Below are 23,358 nucleotides of genomic sequence, written 5' to 3' on the forward strand. Positions count from 1 at the left end.
GCGGTCTTGGTCTCAGCGCCTGGTTACACGTACTACGAGGTGATAATTGGGATAGTTTAATAAAAAGCTCCCGTTTATCGAAAATACGGGTTTTATTGATTTACCGCAACGAATATTGTATCGAAAATGTTGCGCCGGGACCCGCGCAGGACAAACTGTACGCCGGATCGAAAAAGTCGAAACACGGAAAATGCTCGGAATATTGCAATTAGGTTAGGAAGGAGTTCTCGGAAGAGTTTCGGGTTCTAAAAACGTAAAAACGGTTAACGGTGGTTGGTTCCCGTTTTCATAAAATAGGTTTTAAATACCCGGAACAAGAGTTTAAAAAAAATCCATATGATTCCTATAAATTCATAAATTAACATAAAAATAATTAGGAAGATATGAAAATTATCTATATTTTATTTTGGACATAAAAAAATTGAAATACTCAATTAATAATATTTTTAAACATCCATACATATTTAACACTTAACAAATAATTCAAAAAATAGATACTGAACATACATACTAATTATTTATTAGCAAAAATAATTACACGATATATCCCGGATATTACAACATAGGTTATCATATTGTATTCTATGACTCATACTGTGAAGTTGTTCATAACAAGTCAAAGAAAATTATCTTGATAGGATACAAACATGGTAACATTTATGAAACAAGGCTACATGAAAGTCTTGAAAAGGAAGCTACTTGCCTTATCTCTAAAGCATCAGTAGATGAGAGCTGGAACTGGCATAAGAATCTCTCACATCTCAACTTCAACTCAATCAATGAACTTACCAAGAAGGAGCTTGTAAGAGGATTGCCAAACATGCTATACTCAAGTGATGGTCTTTGTGATTCTTGCCAAAAGTCTAAACAAGGGAAAATGTCTTTTTAAAGCAAAACATAATTCTCTATCTCTGAGCCATATCACATGTTGTACCTGGACCTTTTTGGACCAGTGAACATAATGTCCATCAACAAGAAAAGGTACACAGTTGTAATTGTTGATGATTTCACTAGATATACATGGGTTTATTTTCTACACAGGAAGGATGAAACTCCAGAAATTCTTCTGGACCACATAACGCAAATTGAAAATGGATCCACTCATAAAGTGAAAATTCTAAGGAGTGATAATGGCACTGAATTCAAGAACTCAAAAATAGAGGAATTCTATAAGTACAAAGGCATAGAACAGCAATTCTCAGCTCCTGTACACCTCAGTAAAATGGTATTGTTGAGAGGAAGAACAGAACCTTAATTGAAATTGGCAGAACTCTGCTAGAAGAAGCAAAACTACCCACTTACTTCTGGGCTGAAGCAGTAAACACAACATGTTATACTCAGAATGTCACTATGATAAATAGACATGATGTTACTCCTTATCAAATGCTAAAAGAAAAGAAGCCAAGTCTCAAACATCTTCATATATTTGGATGTAAGTGCTTTGTTTTGAGAACTCATACTGATCAGCTTGGAAAGTTTGAATCAAAGGCTGATGAAGGAATCTTTATTGGATACTCACCATCAAAAGCTTACAGAGTGTTCAATCTAAGAATACACACTATAGTAGTCTCCATAAATGTATCTTTTGATGATAAGAAGATTCCTGGTTTTGAAGAAGAAACTCATGAAAGTTTAATCTTTGCAAATGAAAAGGCATTGTTGGAACTGTCAAATCCTGATGATCCAAATCCTGACACTCCTTCAGATTCTGATGATAATCATTGTGATAATGATCATGCACAAGTTGAGGGGGAGCAACAGCAAAGGTCAGCTGATGATGCTAACACTGAAGAATCATCTAAAAGTTCTTCTCAATCCTATGCTGATTCAACATCAGAAGAACATGAGTCAAGTCCCAATATTTCATCAGAAAATGACCCAACGGATTCATGGGGAGCCTCAAATGCATTTGATGAGGCATACAATTCAGGGGGAGCATCTAGTTCCAGAAGGACACTTCCCAATGTAAGAAAATGGACTAAGGATCATACTCCTGATCTGATCATTGGAAATCCTGATGATGGTGTAAAGACAAGAAGTGCAACTCAGAATGAATATTTATATCATAATCTACTTTCAAAAGAAGAGCCAAAGAAAGTAGAAGATGCACTCAAGGATGCAGACTGGGTCATGGCTATGCAAGAAGAATTGAATGGGTTCGAAAGAAATGAAGTGTGGAAGTTGGTGCCTAGACCTAAGAACAGGTCAATTGTGGGCACAAAGTGGGACTTTAGAAATAAGTCTGATTCTGATGGAACAATCATCAGAAACAAGGCAAGATTGGTGGCAAAAAGATATTTCCAACAGGAAGGTATTGACTATGATGAGATATTTGCTCCTGTTGCTAAGTTGGAAGCAATCAGAATCTTCTTGGAATATGCTGCTCACAAGAAGTTCAAAGTCTTCCAGATGGATGTCAAGAGTGCATTTCTCAATGGAGAACTTGAAGAAGAAGTCTATGTTGAATAACCACCAGGATTTGTGGATCCTAAACATCCTGACTATGTTTATAGACTTGATAAAGCACTATATGGACTGAAGCAAGCACCTAGAGCATGGTATGAAACCTTTACTCAGTTTCTAATTGAAAGTGGATTCAAAAGAGGTACAATAGATAATGTTGGGCTTGCTGGGCAGGCCTAACTCCACATTAGTATGATATTGTCCGCTTTGGGCCGAGCCCGCACGGGTTTGTTTTTGGGCACCTCCCAAAAGGCCTCATACTTATTGGAGTTGTATTCTCAACCATAGCTCTGATACCACTTGTTAGGAGGAAACACACACACATTCGAGATTCAATTCTACCAATACAGAGTACGCACACAAACACACAACAATATAGTTGACGTGAAAAACTCACGTCCCAACTTGTATTATTAATCAAAATAATTATCAATAATACATCAATACATAACACCTCAATGGTGTCCCAAACTAATACTTAAGCCAACCAGTGCTCAAGCATCTCTCACGCGATACCTAAGACGACTACATCTCTTAAGCATACGTCAAAATAATAACATGACTATGTATATATAGCCATCACAAACTTAGCCAACAAGATATACCGAATCTGATTATAATAATAATTGTCTTGTTGGGGTTAAACCCAATATGTGATATGGGTTTGGTGATACAAGACATAATTGGATTGGGTAATAATTGTATTTGTTGACAATTATTATCATAATAGGATTGAGTAATAATTGTATGTGTTGACAATTATTATCATAATGGGAATGGGTAATAATTGTATGGTTAGACAATTATTATTATAATCAGATTCGGTATATCTTGTTGGCTAAGTTTGTGATGGCTATATATACATAGTCATGTTATTGTTTTGACGTATGCTTAAGAGATGTAGTCGTCTTAGGTATCGCGTGAGAGATGCTTGAGCACTGGTTGGTTAAGTATTAGTTTGGGACACCATTGAGGTGTTATGTATTGATGTATTATTGATAATTATTTTGATTAATAATACAAGTTGGGACGTGGGTTTTTCACATCAACTATATTGTTGTGTGTTTGTGTGCGTACTCTGTATTGGTAGAATTAAATCTCGAATGTGTGTGTGTGTTTCCTCCTAACAAGTGGTATCAGAGCTATGGTTGAGAAGACAACTCCAATAAGTATGAGGCCTTTTGGGAGGTGCCCAAAAACAAACCCGTGCGGGCTCGGCCCAAAGTGGACAATATCATACTAATGTGGAGTTAGGCCTGGCCAGCAAGCCCAACAAGTGGTATCAGAGCCAAGGTTCAGGTTCGTGATGAATAAGGCCGGAGGAACGTTCGAGGTTCAATTGGTATGGTGGAGTACGTTGATGGATTTGCTGACAAAGTTACGTGCGGTATGGCGGTTGACTTGCACCATGGACCAATTCGTTCGGACTTGAGGTGGAAGATGGACGGGATCATTGCAATAGTTTCAATGGTTTGATGGTTGATCGACCAGGTGAAAATTTTTGGATGATACTCGTGATGTTCTTCAAAAGAAGCCGAAGAATTGTGAAAGCAAGGATCGGGTGACTCAATACTGAAAGAAGGCATTCGTGGTTGATGCACGTGATTTTGTGGATGGATATGCCATTAGGATGAAGAATGGTAGTTTGGAGTTATTGGAGGTCACTATACGGGTCTTAGTGATTCTCAAAAGTTGGAAGAACGAGATGAATGGATTCTTGTTTGAGGGGAGGCATTGGCGAACAGACGTTGATGTTTTGATGGTTACCATTCAACCTGATCTGGAGTATTGGGTTGAAGGGGAGGATTGTTGGGGTTAAACCCAATATGTGATATGGGTTTGGTGATACAAGACATAATTGGATTGAGTAATAATTGTATTTGTTGACAATTATTATCATAATGGGATTTAGTAATAATTGTATGTGTTGACAATTATTATCATAATGGGAATGGGTGATTGTATGGTTAGACAATTATTATTATAATCAGATTCGGTATATCTTGTTGGCTAAGTTTGTGATGGCTATATATACATAGTCATGTTATTGTTTTGACGTATGCTTAAGAGATGTAGTCGTCTTAGGTATCGCGTAAGAGATGCTTGAGCACTGGTTGGCTTAAGTATTAGTTTGGGACACCATTGAGGTGTTATGTATTGATGTATTATTGATAATTATTTTGATTAATAATACAAGTTGGGACGTGGGTTTTTCACGTCAACTATATTGTTGTGTGTTTGTGTGCGTACTCTGTATTGGTAGAATTGAATCTCGAATGTGTGTGTGTGTTTACTCCTAACAGATAAAACCCTGTTTTATCTGAATAAAGGTAAAGATTTCATTTTAGTTCAAATTTATGTGGATGATATCATTTTTGGATCAACTAATCAAACATTGTGTGATAAGTTTTCAAAGTTGATGCAATCAAGATATCAAATGAGTATGATGGGAGAGATGAGTTACTTCTTAGGCTTGCAGATTAAACAGACTAAAAATGGCATCTATATCAATCAGTCCAAGTACACAAGAAATCTACTGAAGAGGTTTAATATGCAAGAAAGTGCAACTACAAGTACTCATATGGCAACTGCTACAAAACTTGATCCAAATGAAGGTACAACAGTAGATGTAACAACCTACAGAGGTACGATTGGATCTCTGTTATACCTAACTGCTAGCAGGCCAGACATTATGTTTGCCACTTGTTTGTTTGCAAGATTTCAGGCAAATCCAAGGGAGCCACATCTTATTGCAGTAAAGAGAATTTTCAGATACCTCAAGGGTATTGTTTCTCTTGGACTTTGGTATGCAAGAGAAGCTGATTTTGCATTATGTGGTTATTCAGATGCTGATTTTGCTGGATGCAAAATATACATGAAAAGTACATCAGGAAGCTGTCAGTTCTTGGGAGGCAGATTAGTCTCATGGTTCAGCAAGAAGCAGAAATCTATTTCTACTTCAACTGCTGAGGCTGGATATATTGCAGCTGGGAGTTGTTGTGCTTAGTTGTTATGGATGAGAAATTAACTCATGGACTATGGATTATCATTCTCAAAAATTCCTATTTATTGTGATAATCGAAGTGCTATTGCTATGACAGGAAATCCGGTGCAACACTCTCTTACAAAGCATATTAGTATCAGATATCACTTCATAAGAGAGCATGTCATGAAAGGAACCATATAGCTTCATTTTGTTCCTACTGATCAGCAGTTGGCTGATATCTTCACAAAGACATTACCTGAAGCAACATTTACAAAGCTTGTAAATGAACTTGGTATGGTTAATTGGGACAATTAAATTTTTATTTCAATTTATATTTGATCAAATCCTTATGTATATTGATCAAATCCTGATATGTCCTAAATGATGTGTTCTTAGATATTAAGCCAGAAATATTTGATGTATTCTATTTTATATGCATGATAAATTAAGTGAATTTATTTGCTAATTGTGCATGTCCGAATAAATATATCACTGTCATCATTACACATTGGTCTAGGGAGACGCGCCTTAAAAAGAAATCTTTCGGTTAATTCATTAAGTTAACTCTACACTTAGTCATTAATCAGTCCTCTAGTCCCTTGATATTCCATTGGCTATTTAATCGTCATTTCATCTCAGACATATCATCTTCTATTCTCACACAAAACTATTCTCTCTCTTTTAATCCTCACTATTTTCTTCCTTCATAAAAATGGTTCTTGTAAACATGTTTATGAATTATGAAAACTACAACGTCGAGTTCTGTTGTGGTGATTGGGAGAAGGAATGTCACGTCAGTGCCATTCCTGATGAGATATGGAACTTGGTTCCACAAGAGATTCGGACAAATCTCTTGTTCTTTGAGATGGACTATCAGCTCCATCTTGATCTCTTGGAAGAAGAACGGAGAGAGGCTCTTCTTCAGCAAGAACGGATCATCCTTCTTGCAGTGCTAGTTGTCAACAACAGGAGGAACTAATCGATAGCCTTCCCTCTTAGACTAAGGATGTTCACCATCTTAGACTAGGTCTATCTTGTAATCTTTTGCATGTAATCTACAAATTTCATGAAATGTACTCTCTTGACATATTAATAAAAATTTTCTTTGCAAGATTTAGTCTTTGCTTATCTCGAATTATATGCATGTGAATGTTCTTATTGAAGCCTGTTAATATTTACTTCATCTACTTGAATTGTATTTCGTGATGATTATATTGATTAAAATTGTGGTTGCTAATAATTTGTGATGCTTTGACAAACAAATGTTGAATTTGAATCGACATATCCCGAGTTAGTCAAATCCTGACAGAAGAAAGTTCTCAAATCCTGATGACAGGTCAGCACGTTCTAATTCAGATTATTAGTGTTAATCAATCTCTGAGTAAGCTTTATTATTGCAATTAAGTGTCTCACTTAATTAATGATTAATAGTGGATTATCAGATAAACAAATTTCTACGGTTGTGTCTTGATATAACTGTATGTATTTTGTATTTACTTCCGCAATTTCCTCTACCGTCAAACTCAATTACTCAGTAATTGTTTTTTGTTCGAAGTCAAATTCGCTAAGTTACCTCATTCATACGAGTGTGTTAAACCTATTTCTGAATAGTGAAGCTAAAAATCAGAAGAAATTCTGTAACACAATTCATCACACACTTAGTTTCACTACGCACATCTCACACTTACTCTTTCTCACAAGTTATTCACATCATGACAACTTATGATGTTTCACCACTCTTCAGTCAAACCACAATCATTCATGGAAACACATTTGGTACTAACAATTACTTAGCTTTGCTTACACATCAACAATTACCATCATCTTTTCATGATATTCATAATTTTCTCCTTCTATGTCCAATTGGGGTGAACCATGGCTATACATGCGTCCACGGACTAGAGAAACAGCTGGTAGCGGAAGGTTATCCTTGGCCAGGGAGATGTTTTATCCGCGAAGTCTTGAAGCTGTGGACGAACCTTGAGCCTTTGTGGTTGGGCCTCATCGGCAGACATTCCTAAAACTAGTAGAAGACGGTTTCAGTAGGTATTCTATTTGACCTCGGGATGAGAAATCTAAGCATATTAGGTTCCTTATTCCCCAAGAACTATATTGGCTTGATTCCCTATAAATAAGGATACGTAGGCAAATTGTAAAGGGTCAGAAGTTGAGAGCGCAAAGAAGCCACCACTAACCCTATCACAACCACCAAACACTGTTCACATTTTCCGACAAAAAACTACCATCACAGATCTTGTTTCCGGCTACAAACCTCAAATTTTGTTGTTACCATATTCCCCCGTCAACAATATTCTCCTTGATTTTAATATCACTGTTTCTATTTCTCCTAAAATCAACTTACTATATTATATTTTTCTGAAATTTTTCTTTTAATTTTTAGCATATGAAATATTATAAATACAAATATCTATAAATGTATATCATTATTCGTAATATAAATATTACAAAAACAAGTATACATAGATATTTAAAATAAACTTACCATCGTAATATTCTCATAAAACTTTTTTTTTATATCAACTTACCATCTTCATATTCTCCTACAATTCATTTTTTTAATATCATTTCTGTTCTTTCTCCTAAAATCAACTTACTTTATATTTTATTAAAATTTTCTTTTAATTTTTAGCCAATGAAATATTTCAAAGAAAATTATCTATAAATATATTTTCTTAATACTTTTAAAATTATTATATCATTATATTATATTATATTTATGTAAAGAAGAAGACGAGGGAGGTGTCACCTTTCAATATTGTTTCAATCTATTTTTTTAATTTTTTCAAATTTTTATGTTATTAAATAAAAAAATATTATATTGATTACTAACCAATAAATATTGTAATTTTATAATATTGAATTTGTGAATAATGAGCGAGCGGCTCAGTAGAGTAAATATATTTAACGAGAGAACGGTTTTTAAATTTCTTGATTTATTATATTTATTTATTATTCATAATTTAAGAATGACCAATATTAGATAGGAAATAAAAAATTGAAATATTATTTTAAAAAACGCGACTTAGTAAACTAGTTTATTTAAAATGACTTTTATTTGAAAAAAGTCCATCCATCCTTTTCATTTATTATCGTTGATGAGAGTGTTTCCGGGAGGCTTTTTAAAAAATGAATAGAAAGTGTATTTTTATAATTTTTTAAAAGAATTTCTTTTATATATAAAAAATTAAATAATTTAAATTTATTCATATAAATAAAAAAATTTAAAAAATTATGAAAAAAATATTTTATACACAACCAGACTTTTTGGTCGTGTTATTTTGTGTACAATGTCTATAGCCTCTATAGTTTATACTCTCTGGTCTTGCATGATTTTTGAGATATTTTTATATGCAAAGATTTTTTAAAAAGTTACCTAAAGAAAAGGAAGTAATCTGCATTGACAAATGGGACCCACCAATTAAATTTAGGAAGAACGAAAGGTAGAGTTTTTGTGCAACCACCAAAATTCCAAACATTATCTTACACATCTCTCTTCACCTCTTTTGAACTAAACTCAAACTCAAACACGACCAAAAACAAGGAAGTTCTGTAATACTATTTTGGGAAACTCCACAGACCCTTCATTCTGCACTTGCAATCAGTCGACTCAGCTACACATACATGGATTTGTAAGTACACTTTTCGTATGTTTTCTGTTTTAAGTAGTGAATCTTGATACTCTTCAGTTCAGAAAAGCTCAGTTAAGAATCTTGGAGTTTGTGTAACTGAACTATTCACACAACCATGTTCATTTGAAGTACTATGTTTTTTGTTGGTATATTAAGTATGGTAGCTTATTTTGTATTAATAGTGTGATTGTTTTTTCTTTGTTAATATTTTGTTATTTTCTTGCACTTGTTTACAGTGATATAGTTTTTACTTGTCTAGTGGGGATTATTTGTTAAAAAACTCTCCTAAACGATGGAAGAAATAGATTTGATTTAGTGATTTGTACTATAATCCCTTCAATAATTATGATTTGCTCAATTTGTCTATGATGGATTTATTGAAATAATGACCTACAAGTTTCAATCACTTTCTAGTTCATTGTTAGATGATAGTTTTGTTTATTTTTATGAAAATCATGTGCTTAGGATACTTTACGAAATTATAGTCGCAGTTAGCCTGCATATTTTGTTTATGTTTGGATATTGATGTGGCAATAAAATTATGATATGTGTAGGAAATTTAAACTTTGGTTCCAATGAGAATCAATTAACTGTGAGAACCAATGGTTTGCACCACACACCAATAAAAAAAAGAGCAGACCCGTGTGGTTTTCATGTTTCTTACGATTTTTTGGTTCTCCGCTGAATTTGACTATTCATATAAAATATGTTACCTTATGAATGATATACAATTGATATTTCCATATGCAGGTTGTTGCCACGAAGTACAGGCTCTTCTCAATTGGTATCTCAGTGCTCTGTTATCCAAATGGACATTTCTGGCAATAGTGTTAACTCCTCGAAAACTTCCATAGTTCCCAGATACACCTTCGGTTGGTCCACAACACAATCTTTATCTTATAAACAACCACTCACTAAATCCTCGTTGCCATTGCGGGCAGTACTAACTTCTAAAACTCGTGATATATCTACTTCACCCCTAACTGATGATGGAAAGATAGGAGTCCTGTTGTTAAACCTCGGAGGTCCTGAGACTCTTGAAGACGTGCAACCATTTTTGTTCAACCTTTTCGCTGATCCGGTATTTTTTGTGTTCTTGATCTTTCATAATACATGTCTACCCATCAACATCTTGGATATAAAGATAACATGTGAACAAAATTATACTTACATCCATAAGCAATGTGAATAAGAGGGACATAGTTAAGCAAAAAGTGTGCAGAAAGATTAAACGGGAATGATGCAAGACAAAAGAGATGATCTTGGGATTATGGCAGCTGGCAGGATTGAGGATGCAAAAGAGAATTAACATAGGATGTTAAAGGCTCTTTTTTAAGGATTTTGATTATAATAAGATGAGGACATGATTTTAGAATTGGAATCCGCGCGGCAGGAGGACAAACAAGGACATACATCAGCATGAAGAATTTTAGTCGAGCCGCATCTGAGCTTGCTTTTCACAATTTCATAAAGTTTCAATTGACTTGATAATATTTTTTATGTTATTGTGTGACTTGTTAATTATATTTGACCAGGATATCATTCGCTTGCCAAGATTGTTTCGGTTTCTTCAGAAGCCCTTGGCACAATTCATATCCGTTGCCAGAGCCCCCAAGAGCAAGGAAGGATATGCTTCAATTGGGGGCGGTTCTCCTCTTCGAAAGATTACAGATGAGCAGGCATGTTTGCTAATAATTTGTCACACTTTTGATCTCACTAAATCTTAATATTTAATGTTCTTCTTGACCGATAAAGAATGTTATTTGGTAAGAACTATTTTCTCCGAGTAGTGGTACAGGCTATTAACGAGGGTGGGATATACAAATACCATATCATATGTACAAGATGACAGTTCTTCTATATTTTGGGATACCCAACAATGCAGTACTTGTTTCATCACCATTAGTTAAAACCGGCAAATCCGTCTAGTTACTGATACAAAAGATTAGACACTAGGTTCTCAAGAACCACATTTTCTTCTTATGATAAGGAGAGGTAGTTTGTGATATGGTTTATATTACAAAGGAATATTTTCCACATTAGCTTTTATTTGAGATGAAGAGATTACATTTCAAGTTTTGTAATCACCGCCTTTCCTGAATTTTGGTCTGTGTGAACTTAATTGCTTCAAAATAAGATTAGGTCAAATTATTAATTTGGTTTGCAGATCCTTGACTGTGGGTTGAGGCATATAAAGCATTAATAATTGTTTACATAACAATTATCTGTTCATAGGTAATAATTTTCTAATTATCTAACAATTTGTTGTTCAGGCTGAAGCTTTGAGAAATGCACTGTGTGAAAAAAATATACCTGCAAATGTGTATGTCGGTATGCGTTATTGGCATCCATTTACTGAGGAAGCTATCGAACAGGTTTCTAAATATATAATCTGGTTTAATATTCATGTTCTTACTATACCTGCAAATGTGTATGTCGGTATGCGTTATTGGCATCCATTTACTGAGGAAGCTATCGAACAGGTTTCTAAATATATAAACTAGTTTCATATTTTCACTCATAATCAGGTCAACTAAAAGTAAAGCTTGCAATTTTTTAATTAAACACAAGGTAAGCGAGTGCAGTCCTAGAGCAACGAACATAAGATTTAAACATAATGAAGTTCTTATTGAAAACAATATTAGTAGTTGACCAAGAAGTGATATTGATTGTTTGTGAGCACTGAGCAGGGCCATTGTTTTTACAGTTCTTTCATAATATGCGATGCAGATATGATGTCTAAGCGATCCCAAATTTGAAAACTGATCCAAGCTCTTGGTACTGTTGGTTGTTTCTAAGGTTATAATAAAATAGTAAAATACTACCTCAGTTCTAGGCTTGATAGATATCTCCGTTTAGTCATTTATTTTTCTGTTCATGTCAAAGAGTAAATTTCCAAATTTAAACTATAGAGTGATGTACTCTTCCTAGCGTTCCATTACTTACATTAGGCACTTGACCGCTATTTCTTGCCTTTACTCCACTTCACAATGATGTCAGTAATGTTCTTAGATATCTGATTTACTTTCAGTACTTTATATCGACGCGGGATATATTTCTAAATTTGAAGGATAAATGGTGTACTGGGCCTTTATTATCCATTAGTCACATTTAGGTATATTGCGCATCATCATCTCTCGATTGCACCGCTTCAGAATGATGTTAGTGACATCTTATCTAGCTAAAACTGTTCGTCTAATTTACTATGGAAAAAGTAAATACTGCCCCGCTGTAATCCTGTAAACTTATATATCTCCTTTACTTTGCAGTTCATATCAAAGAAAGAGGGAATAGATGTTTATATATATAAAAAAAGGAATAGATTTCTGAATATGAACTCTAAATTGATGTCCTATGCTTAAAACACCATCACTACATTACATCCTGGTGGCTTGAGAACTATCATCTCACCATTATCATTTATTCCACTTACGGTGACGTTACTTATGTATTATTGTCTTTAGAAGTTTTCTTATAGAATGACATCTCTACTTTGAACAAAGCAAGTATCACTTCCCATGAGTCCAGTTTATGTGCTGCTAAAATAGTAAAATGTAATTTAAACTGGTTAATAAATTTTTGTTATTGTATTTGCAACTTTGTTTAGAATTCATATATTTATATCTTAGTAAATTTATTGTTATTGTAATTATTATTGAGTGGTTTTGCTTGGAAGTTACTTTTATCCCACGACCGCCAAAACCTACCATCAATTCTTTAAAAAAAAAAAATTCTTCTTGCAGATTAAAAAGGATGGCATCACGAAGTTGGTTGTGCTTCCTCTTTATCCACAATTTTCAATATCCACCAGTGGTTCAAGTCTTCGGCTATTGGAGAGTATATTCCGGTGACTAACATGTTACTTGTACAATAATCTCGTATGGTAACGCAATTTCTTCTTATAAACTAATAAATTTGGATTTTACCTGAATTTCTAGGGAGGACGAATATCTAGCTAACATGCAGCACACTGTCATACCTTCCTGGTACCAGCGTGATGGATACATAAAAGCAATGGGAGATTTAATCCAAAAAGAATTGGAAAAGTTTGATCAGCCTAAAGAGGTATTACTTTCCATGCCTTGCACCTTTTTGCTCATCCCTCACCCACACAGAAATTCATTTATGTTTCTGTCTTTCTTTTCCCAATGAAATTTGATTTAAAGGAAATACATATCTTCACACTTAATTACTTTTAGATTCCTTTAAACGTGCTTTGAACGTATTTTGTACCACGTTTGCCAGTATCTTCTTTTGCTTGCCAAAACATTGAGGCAACAGCTCTTTTAGTAGATGTTACTGCACTCACTTTGTTTGTATCCTCCTTCGTAGAATTGTTCCATCATAAGATTCAATTTGAATGGTTTTCTTTTTCAGTTTCTCTCCTTTATGAGTTGTCTACATTATAAATGACTATATACTGTCACATCAATGGCTGGTGACTGATGAAATATATTGTTTCTACAGTCTTCTTGAAAGCTTTATTTATTTTGTGTAATTTATGGTTGAGAACTTGGCAAGTCGTTAACGTCCAGCTTGTGAAACTCCTTTTGGTTATTGATGAGATATTTTCCCTTTGTGCTATCCTGTACATTTAGCCATAGTAACTTGCTTTATTAAATCTTTTTAGTACTGTAAGCATGTGTATTGAAAATCTTTTGTAGGTAAGGATATTTTTTAGTGCCCACGGGGTACCACTTGCCTATGTGGAGGAAGCTGGTGACCCATACAAGGCTGAGATGGAAGAATGCATAGACTTAATTATGGAAGAACTAGAAAAGAGAAAGCTAACCAATCCATATACTCTTGCGTATCAGGTAGTACCTTATGTTTTTTGCTTTTATATTTTTATTTTGATCTACTTTTTCACATTGGTTGAATTTGTTGTTGATAGTTTTAAGATCACAATAAATTCTCCAGTTTTCTTATCTGTTACATGTTTTTCTAGTTTGTGTTATACTGTGGTATATGCTTATCATGGCTGATCCTCTGTTTAAATCTGATGCAGAGTAGAGTTGGACCTGTGGAATGGCTAAAACCATATACAGACGAGACAATCATTGAGCTTGGTCAGAGAGGAGTTAAAAGTCTTCTGGCTGTTCCAATTAGGTATTTAGCACAATCAACTCATTATTTTTCATGTTCCCCTGTAGAATTTTGTAATTGTTTCTAAAACCTGTAAAATACCATGGCATATTAATACTTGTTACCTTAATTAAAGTAAGTTGTTCCGTTATACCTCAGCTTTGTCAGTGAACATATTGAAACTTTAGAGGAGATTGATGTTGAGTACAAGGAACTTGCTCTCAACTCTGGCATAGAAAAATGGGGACGCGTACCTGCTCTCGGATGTCAGCCTACCTTCATTCAAGATCTGGCAGATGCAGTGATCGAAAGTCTTCCATATGTAGGGGCAATGGCAGTGTCAAATATTGAGGCTCGACAGGTAGTCAACTTTCACATGTAGTACAGAAATGATATGGTGTGACAGGATGTCTTTTAGTTTTTTTGTATCTGGTGTTTTCTCTAATGCACAATGAAGCATACCTTCCAGGGTAAACTAGCAGCTGCAAAAGAACTCATCCATAATCATAGCATCTTGTCCCAAAAAATGACCTTCTTAATGTAACCTTATAAAAATTTAAGAAAGAGGTCGCAAGACTCGGGCATTTAGAGTTTAAGTACTAGTGTGACAAGCTATGAAGTACTTAAGAAAAGACCACAGACATATATCCAGATGAAAGAGTTTTGTGATTGCTGTCCAATGATCATATTACATGAAAAATTTATTTGCAACAACTTGTCGTTACTGTGCTTTTCCCGGTGACTCAAACCAATTGCTTTAGTAAAATTGTGTTTTGAAGACGAATAATTCTATAATCTTCACCCTGACTTTTCTAGTCCAGGTTAAAGTATTGTTTCCTAAGCATTGGAACACATTCAATTCACCGACTCCTAAACACAGTTTAAAAGTAGGAAATTGATAGGGAATAAAATAAACCCTGATTGCGTAATTAATATCGCATTAATTGTATTGACATGTATTGACATTGGGCTGACAGTTAAGCCCATTAGAAGAGGCCCAAGACACTGATTATTAATTAATTTCGTAATTAATTAATAAGGGAAAAATCAGCTGTTAAGAAAAGGCCCAATAAGGATATAAATCCTAGTAGATTAGCCTCCAAGAGACCTAAAAGGATAAGGAATCAGTTTCCTACCACTTAGGACTCCAAAGTCCATTCTAATTATGAGACTTGCCCACCAAGTCTCCTAACCCAAGTCCAATTCAAGGACTCCCAACATCTATATAAGGGGTCTCACCCCATCAATCAGAACTACGTTTTAGACTTAGTCCTTGGAGGACATGAAAGTCACTACGTCCTTGGTAGCCCTCGCCGCCATAGCCCCGAGGGCAAGTATCACCAAGAACTACGTTTTTTGACTTGATCCTTGGCAATCAGCAAGGTACGTAGGCATCTTGTTAAGGCAGATTGAGTCTCGAAACACAAGAGCAGTCAAATCGAGCCTCGAAGCTCACGTTCCTTAGTAATAAATACAGCAATTATATATCTTAGTTTTTAATCCATAACAGAAATGTATCGTACTGGCAAGTAATATGTCTGTACACTGAGTTAAAACAGCCAATTAATAGGCTAACACTCGAATTGCATGGGTATTTTTTGTTTCTACTCTACAACATAAAGCATCAAACTTTAGCCTGTATTATTAACGGGAAGTATGAAATTGCAGTGCTTTGTATGAGATACCTTAATTGTTTATAGAGATCATTATAAACTATTATTAGTCATTAAAATACGGTATAATCTTTGCAGTCTCTTGTTCCACTAGGCAGTGTAGAGGAGCTATTAGCAGCATATGATTCACAACGAAGGGAGCTACCAACACCTGTTACATTCTGGGAGTGGGGATGGACAAAAAGTGCAGAAACATGGAACGGAAGAGCAGCTATGCTAGCTGTGGTTGTTCTACTTTTCCTAGAAGTGACCACCGGAGAGGGTTTTCTGCATCAGTGGGGTGTATTGCCAATTTCCCGTTAATGCACACTTTTTCTTTTTCTTAAGTTTCTCTCTCTTATATATATAATTCTGTCTATACTTGAGTTTCCTTTGGTTGCTGGGACTTTAGAGGTTAAAATATGGAGAAAAGAAGACCAAAATTTTTACATCTCCAATAGTTTAAGTTCTGGAAAGAAAAAACGGAGAAAACGAAATAGAGCACACATCAGAAAACCTGATAACATTTGCTTTGATGTTTGGGCTGATTTTGTTCTGTGCAATAGAGATTTTAAGAAAAGTAAATTTTCAATCACTTGTTCCATCTGCTCAGCAACCAAAGGTTATATTTATAGTTGTCTCCTCCCCCACCCTGACTTGTTGGCGCTAATATCTTATTTCCTATCATCAGCGGGATGAGTATTTGCCGAGCTGAATGAAATAGCTTGCTCTGGGTCGATTGAAAGGTACAAAAACTGGATGCAGAAATTGTGAACCGAAGCTAAAAAGCTCTTTCCTACTTGTTAATTAATAAACACTGGATGCATACATAGTGAACAATGCCATAGTAAACATGAGTTGGAACTATAACATGTAAATAACACACGTATATGAATAAAACTGAAGAACAATATTACATGTAAAATGTTAGAAACTTCTTATATTTTTAACATGTTCTTTGCTTCTTTAAAATTGTCCTTTCTTGAGAGAGCTGATGATGGAATGATATAAACCATCATCGTTATTGATTTTTTAATGAGGGATATATGTTTTAAATATTGTTTTTTAAAAAAACATGAATATAAAAGATCATTTAATATCATTAAGATTAGCAAAATCAGATAAAACCAAAACCACTGGACTGTTTTATACAATTTTATTTTAAAAAAATGATATTATATCACCTAATGATAAAAGAAATATTATGATGAACCAAAATGCTAGTCACATTAATGGGAGTAGCAAGACAATCTTAGTAGACCATGTCAAGTAATGTAACATAGCCAACTCTATATATCAGATGCACATTTACTATATTACATGTTTAAAAGTATGCATGTTAACTTGCTTCTTCATGCAACAATTTTAAGAAACTTGCAGTCACTTTTAGACAGTAAGTAACCAGTACTTATATTATCAGAAACAAATAGAAGAACTTGATGCACTATTATCCGAAATTGATGCTCCATGAATGACAATAGACCTTATGATCATTACGACCATCACACAAATCATAATTTGGGAGATTTTGTCAACCACTGCTTCCTTCTCCACTTTCTGGAAGAAGCTGTCTTAACATTGCTACTATCTGCAACATATTAGGCCTTCTCGAAGGGAAGTCGTCGACGCATTGAAGCGTTATCTGCAAATATTTCACCATTTCTTTAACTTCTTCAGTTTCCTCTTCTTCTCCTTCTTTATTTGTTCCTTTACTCTCTGCAATCAGCTCAGGGTCGATTACTTCCATTCCTTTCCCTTCTCTTACCTTCATTTTCACCCAACCAACCAAGTTGGTATCACCAAAATCTTCTTTATCAGTTGGCCTTTTACCTGTCACGAGCTCCAAAAGCACAACTCCGAATGAGTAAACGTCTCCTTTAGCAGTGCAGCGGAAGCTCTGGTAGTACTCTGGTGGAACGTATCCGGGAGTACCTGCCAAGGTGCTCACACTAAGATGTGTATCGAGTGCACTTATCAGCCGTGCCATTCCAAAATCAGAAACCCTGGCTTCTAATTCGTTGTCTAGAAGAACATTACTTGACTTCATGTCGCGGTGTATGATGTGTGGAATGCAGTTGTGGTGCAGGAAACAAAGTCCTTTTGCCGCCCCTCTTGCTATCTTTTTCCTGTCCTTCCAAGTTAGGAACCGTCTATCTCTTGTCTTGCTTCTCCCGTGGAGCATTTCTTCAAGACTTCCAAATTCCATGAACTCGTAGACTAGCAGTCTCTCTTCCCCAATTTTGCAATAGCCCAATAAGGGAACCAGATTCCTATGCTTGATCTTCCCTAAGGTTTCCATTTCAGCCATGAATTCCCTATCACCTTGGCAACTCAGACGTATAAGCTTCTTGATTGCGACACTTGATCCATCTTTTAAAGACGCTTTAAATACTTCTCCAAAACCACCATATCCAATAAGACTGGTTGCTGAGAAGCCATTAGTTGCTTCAATTAACTGTGAAAACTTAAGTTTTCTTAGTTGCCTCTGGAAGGTCGCAACATTTATGCTCAAAGGCTCTTTCTCTTTCTCAATTTTCCATGTTGTGGCTGCATGGGATGCTTGTAACTGATGAAGCATCTTGACTTCCTCTGCTTCCTTACGCCTTGCACGCATTGCAATTCCCCACACAACCAAAATGCAGATAAAAGCAACAGAAACGAGAATTCCAACGACAATTGTATTTGCCCATGATGCAGCTCCTCTGCCTTTCTTTTTGCCATCACTTGGGTCTGCTGCTGGTTTGCTGTAAGGCTGGCATTCGGCCAATGGTACACCACAAAGCCCTGGATTGTTTGCATACTGGCTTGCAGGTAGGGTACTAAGTTGTCCCCTCGGGGGAATCTCCCCGGTTAATTCATTGTTGGAGAGATCTATTTGAACCAAGAATGACAGCTGAGAAAATGAATCAGGGATATGCCCCTGCAATCGGTTATGCGATGCATCAAACACGCCTAAATTCTTTAGCTGACCAAGTGATGAAGGGATTTCCCCAGAGAGCTGGTTATGTGCTAGCTCAAGAACTTGCAAGGCTATCATTTCCCCAAACTCATAAGGTATTTTCCCTTGAAGCTCATTATAAGAAAGATCAAGATACTCCAAGGTCTGATACTGTGTGAACAGACTTAGGACTGGACCAGAGTACATTCTTGTTACATCACAACTTTTCAGTGTGGGAACCTGCCACAGCCTTTCTGGTCGAATTCCAGAGAACTCTAGTAAACCTCCGACACCTTTACATGAATTCCCAACATTGCGCAGAAATACTATAGTATTTCCTGAAAGAATTCCACTCAATGCTGTAGCTCCAAGCTGTCTACCAAGCCGAGGTGGGATCTCCCCTGATAGCTGGTTGCTGTTCAAGTCTAGCCAGACCAAACTGCTGCAATGTGTCAACTCCACTGGGATTTGACCACTTAGACGATTATTTCCAAGTTGCAGGACCGCGAGCCTTGACAGAAGACCAAACCTCCTGTGGATTTCACCACTGAGTATGTTGCTTGTGAGGGATATCCATTCTAAATTACTGCAGTTAAGCAATTCAGCAGGTATCGGACCACTCAAGTTGTTATTGTTTAGAATAAGATCCCTAAGATTCTTGCAGTTTCCCAACTCGACTGGCAGATTTCCCTGTAATTCATTGTACCAGCCAATTATCTGCTCTAGGTTAGCAAGTTTTCCAAATTCTGCTGGTATCGATCCATTAAGATAATTCAGGCTAAAATCTATAGTCCTTAGCTTCGAACATAAGGATAATTCAACTGGGATCTGACCACTTATGGAATTATCTGCGAATCTCAGTTCCTCAAGCGAAGCAGCTCCTGGACATATATCTGCTGGAAGACTTCCAGAAAGCATATTGGAGCTGAAGTCTACAACGCGCAGCTTTTTGCAAAATGAAATGGACATAGGAAATTCTCCAGAAACCTTGTTATTGCTTATAATCAAACTTTCTACTGATCCCAAGTTTTTGAGTATTGAATCAGGGAAAGGACCAGTTAGATTGTTGCTTGACAAATCAAGAACCTGCAGCCATGAACATGATGAGATGGATGTTGGAACAGTCCCCGTAATGTTGTTGTTTGACAGCCTTAGTTCTAAGAGTGAGCTACACGCATTACCTAACTCGGTTGAAATCCATCCTGTAAGATGATTATGAGAAAGGTCTAGTCTTTGTAAGCTGTGAAGATAACCAAAAGACTGTGGTATGCTCCCAGTAAGTAAATTGTAAGACAAATTCAAACTTTTGAGATTTGTACAATTTGAAAGTGATGAAGGAAGGGAATCCACTAATCTGTTCATAGATAAATCAAGATGCAACATAGAATCACAGGTCTCAATTTTCAAATCTGAAATTGATCCTGTGATATTGTTCGCGGAAAAATCAAGAAACTGCAGGTTCTCAGAATTCAACAAGAGTTTTCTGGGTAACAAACCAGTTAAGGAATTGTTAAACAAATTAATAGACATGAGATTGGGAAACTTTATAAGAAAATTCTCTGGAATTAGGCCTGCCATCCCAATTGAAGAGAGTTCAAGCTGTTGAAGTCCATATGGGATTTGAAGCAAAGATGTCGAATTTACACTAAACGAATTCGCAGAAAGATTAAGGAGAACTAACATATCTAGTGATGCCAGTGGAGAAAAAGAGACTGTGCCAGCAAGATTACATCTGCCAAGATCAAGTTCAGTAACTCTGTTAGAAGTGCATTTTACTCCATACCATGAGCAAGTGTTTCTGTTGAGTTGCCAACTTGAAAGAACTCCATTTGGGTCAATCTGAATCATCTTTTTGAAAGATAACAAAGCCACTGCATCAGTTTTAATCGACGTAGAGTAGCCTTCTTTGGTAGCGAGAACTGAAATAAATAACAAGAACATTAGTACACTTGTAACTTGCAGAAGAGTGTTCTCCATTGATTAAAAATAAAACTAAGGATTAATGGTTTGATCTGGATAGAAGTGTGATACTGCATGCAGGGAAAAAGAATGAAGAAAGCATGCTTAGTATGATGAGAAGTCTAAAGAAGGAAGGTGAGCATAGGCAAAGTCTTCTTTTTTTTGTGTGTGACTGTGTGTGTGTGTGTGTTTTTATAAATCAAAAAGGAGGGAACATTGAGTGAGATAGATTGAAAAATGTAGAAGTATAATACTTCAGTTTATGTGTAAAGATTTAAAAAAATAAATTTGAAAACAGGTCCACAAAGAACAACATCAATGAGTCCTTGTGGTTTTTTACCTTTTAGCTGTTGATGGCCACTTTAATCTTTGCAGATTCTTTCCTATATATACATTCTTAATATCAACATGTACAGGATTTTGTAGACCGTCTGATCTGTATGCAATCTTTGTTGTGGAACTGTTGGTGGATGCAGGGATTATCAGGACCTTGTCCAGATGACACTTAAAATATATAAAAATAATTCTTTCACCGATAATTCAGGTTTGTTTGAGGTCTAAATTAAAATCTTTACGAGTTCTCACCGGCAAAATGATATTTAGATTTTCAATTTAATATTCAGTTGCGATTTCAATCTAATTAAGACCGTGCTAGTTAATCCTACTTAGTCCTGAATAGATTTTCGATTTAATTCACGTATTTATATAGATCGAAATATAAAATGCAAAGAGAAAAACGGTGTAATGTAACACAAGTTACCCAGAGTAAAAGTGCAAAAGAGGGTGAACAAAGTGGAGATGATGATTGATCAAGCACATCTTCCCATCAAAATGAGAAGAAAATACAGTGAAGAAAGTAAGAACTTTAAAAGATAGGAAATGTGGCCATTACAATATGTAGCTAGAAGCCTAGAATGATAGAAGATGATTACTCAATATTATCAAAACCCTACCTTCATTCATTACTACTTGAGCAAAGCACTATAAGAACTTGAGGAGTGTTTGTGCAATTGTGGATTACACTTTGACCATATTCTAAAGTTAATATAGCTGTATAATTACTACTATACCGTAATTATGTCAAGTGTTATCTAAAAGTAAGTTGGGATCTTGTACCATATTTTTTACTATGATCACTTTTTAAACCGAATTCTATGATGTTAAGTAACCTGTAATATTAAAATTTTAAGATTTCAGAGAAACAGTCAACATAATTTTATAGGACTATTTAACAGATATATACGTGGATTACCCACTATTTATTAAATGATTTTTACTGCAGAGTTCTAATGATTAATTTCAACTCTTTTGGCATTGGCCCTCTGTTTACTTCGAATTCTTTCTCCTTCTGGCCTCTTTAATATTTATCATTCCCTCTTTCTCATTGTTATCGAATGATGAAAGGCAGTTTTGGCGTGCAAACTTTGCAAAATGTTTTCATTTCATTTGCCTCTGTCAACAGACCTACAGTTTGATCTCGCAACATAATTACCATCCCCTCACATTATTAATGTGTAAACTCTTTCTACCTTTAATAAACGAGACTTCGAATATTCGAATGTCAGTAAAAACCTGAATATAGGCCTAATTGCCTGATGATTGTTTAACTAAAAATCCTCCTAGTCAATATCAACTAAAAATAATCGTAATTAACATTGTACATCTAAACTCTGAGAATTCTTTTCTGCAAAATTTAAACTTTTGTTTAAAAATAGTTTGAGAAAAGAAAAACATTGTATGCATAACCCGTGGCTTCGGCCCTGCCTGAGATTAAAAATAATATTAAGTTGTCCCTCCTATTTGTTTATGTCTCTTCCAATTTTTACATTTTAAAAAATTTTAATTATAGTAAAAGTTATTATATTTTTTAAAATAACAACTTCCACTACTTCTCTCCACTATATACACTTTATACATGTAATATTAATCGGTACCACTATTTTACTCACTTTTTTTACTTTTCTCCACTATTTTATCATTTTTCTTAAACTCCGTACCTTACCCAAATGTAAATATTTGGGAGGGACAGAGGAACGGAGGGAGTATTATTTATGTAAAATTGAATCTCATAATAATTTATACGAAATACATGTTAAAATAAATAAATAAATAAATAAATACCGTTAAATTATGTAGTTAAAAGAAATCGAAGACAAGTGTAATTATAAAATTTCACTGTGTAATTTGTTTTACTAATATGATTTATAAATCTAGTTATAGTTCTATTTATGCACTTAACTATCTTATTTGTTATATTAATTTAACATGTTAATTTTTACTAATATGATTATTTAAATGTAAATCAGCGCTTTGATGAAAACTAATAAATAAAAATTAATGTGAAAACAAAATATACTAAGGGTATAGTTTACATTGAGTTGGGAATCCTCCGCAGGTTAGAATTTTATATTTGTTTTTTCAATAAAGATGGAAAGTGGCTGATTTATTTGAAAGTGTTAATTAACCAGTTAAGCGAAATCATATTTTGTTTATAATAATATAGTATAGATTAATACGTATACATATTTTAATCAATAAAAGAAAACCGTATGTATATAATATATATTTCTTAAAAAAATCTAGTTAATTCACTAGTATATACATATTTTAATTACTTTGGACCTA

General features: G+C 34.9%; 2 protein-coding genes across 3 annotated transcripts; one reads left to right on the forward strand and one right to left on the reverse strand.

The window, feature by feature from the left end:
- The first annotated feature begins 8,914 nt into the window (after positions 1-8,914).
- Positions 8,915-16,431, forward strand: LOC141677192 (ferrochelatase-2, chloroplastic-like). Of its 2 annotated transcripts, none has more exons than XM_074482971.1 (10): positions 8,915-9,099; positions 9,850-10,180; positions 10,635-10,778; positions 11,373-11,474; positions 12,843-12,946; positions 13,038-13,164; positions 13,764-13,916; positions 14,108-14,208; positions 14,344-14,545; positions 15,952-16,090. In XM_074482971.1, exons 1-10 carry the CDS (start codon positions 9,092-9,094, stop codon positions 15,958-15,960), a joined length of 1,281 nt encoding a protein of 426 aa, XP_074339072.1. In that variant the 5' UTR covers positions 8,915-9,091; the 3' UTR covers positions 15,961-16,090. The 2 variants fall into 2 exon arrangements, with proteins under 2 accessions (XP_074339072.1, XP_074339071.1); XM_074482970.1 differs by having other exon boundaries at positions 8,917-9,099; positions 15,936-16,431.
- Positions 16,432-17,106: 675 nt separating this feature from the next.
- Positions 17,107-20,931, reverse strand: LOC141678453 (serine/threonine-protein kinase BRI1-like 2). The gene has a single exon (XM_074484779.1). The coding sequence runs from the start codon at positions 20,749-20,751 to the stop codon at positions 17,368-17,370; it is 3,384 nt and encodes a 1,127-aa protein (XP_074340880.1). The 5' UTR covers positions 20,752-20,931; the 3' UTR covers positions 17,107-17,367.
- Positions 20,932-23,358: the final 2,427 nt, after the last annotated feature.

This window comes from Apium graveolens, chromosome 8 (genome assembly GCF_009905375.1).
Source record: "Apium graveolens cultivar Ventura chromosome 8, ASM990537v1, whole genome shotgun sequence".
NCBI lineage: Eukaryota > Viridiplantae > Streptophyta > Magnoliopsida > Apiales > Apiaceae > Apium > Apium graveolens.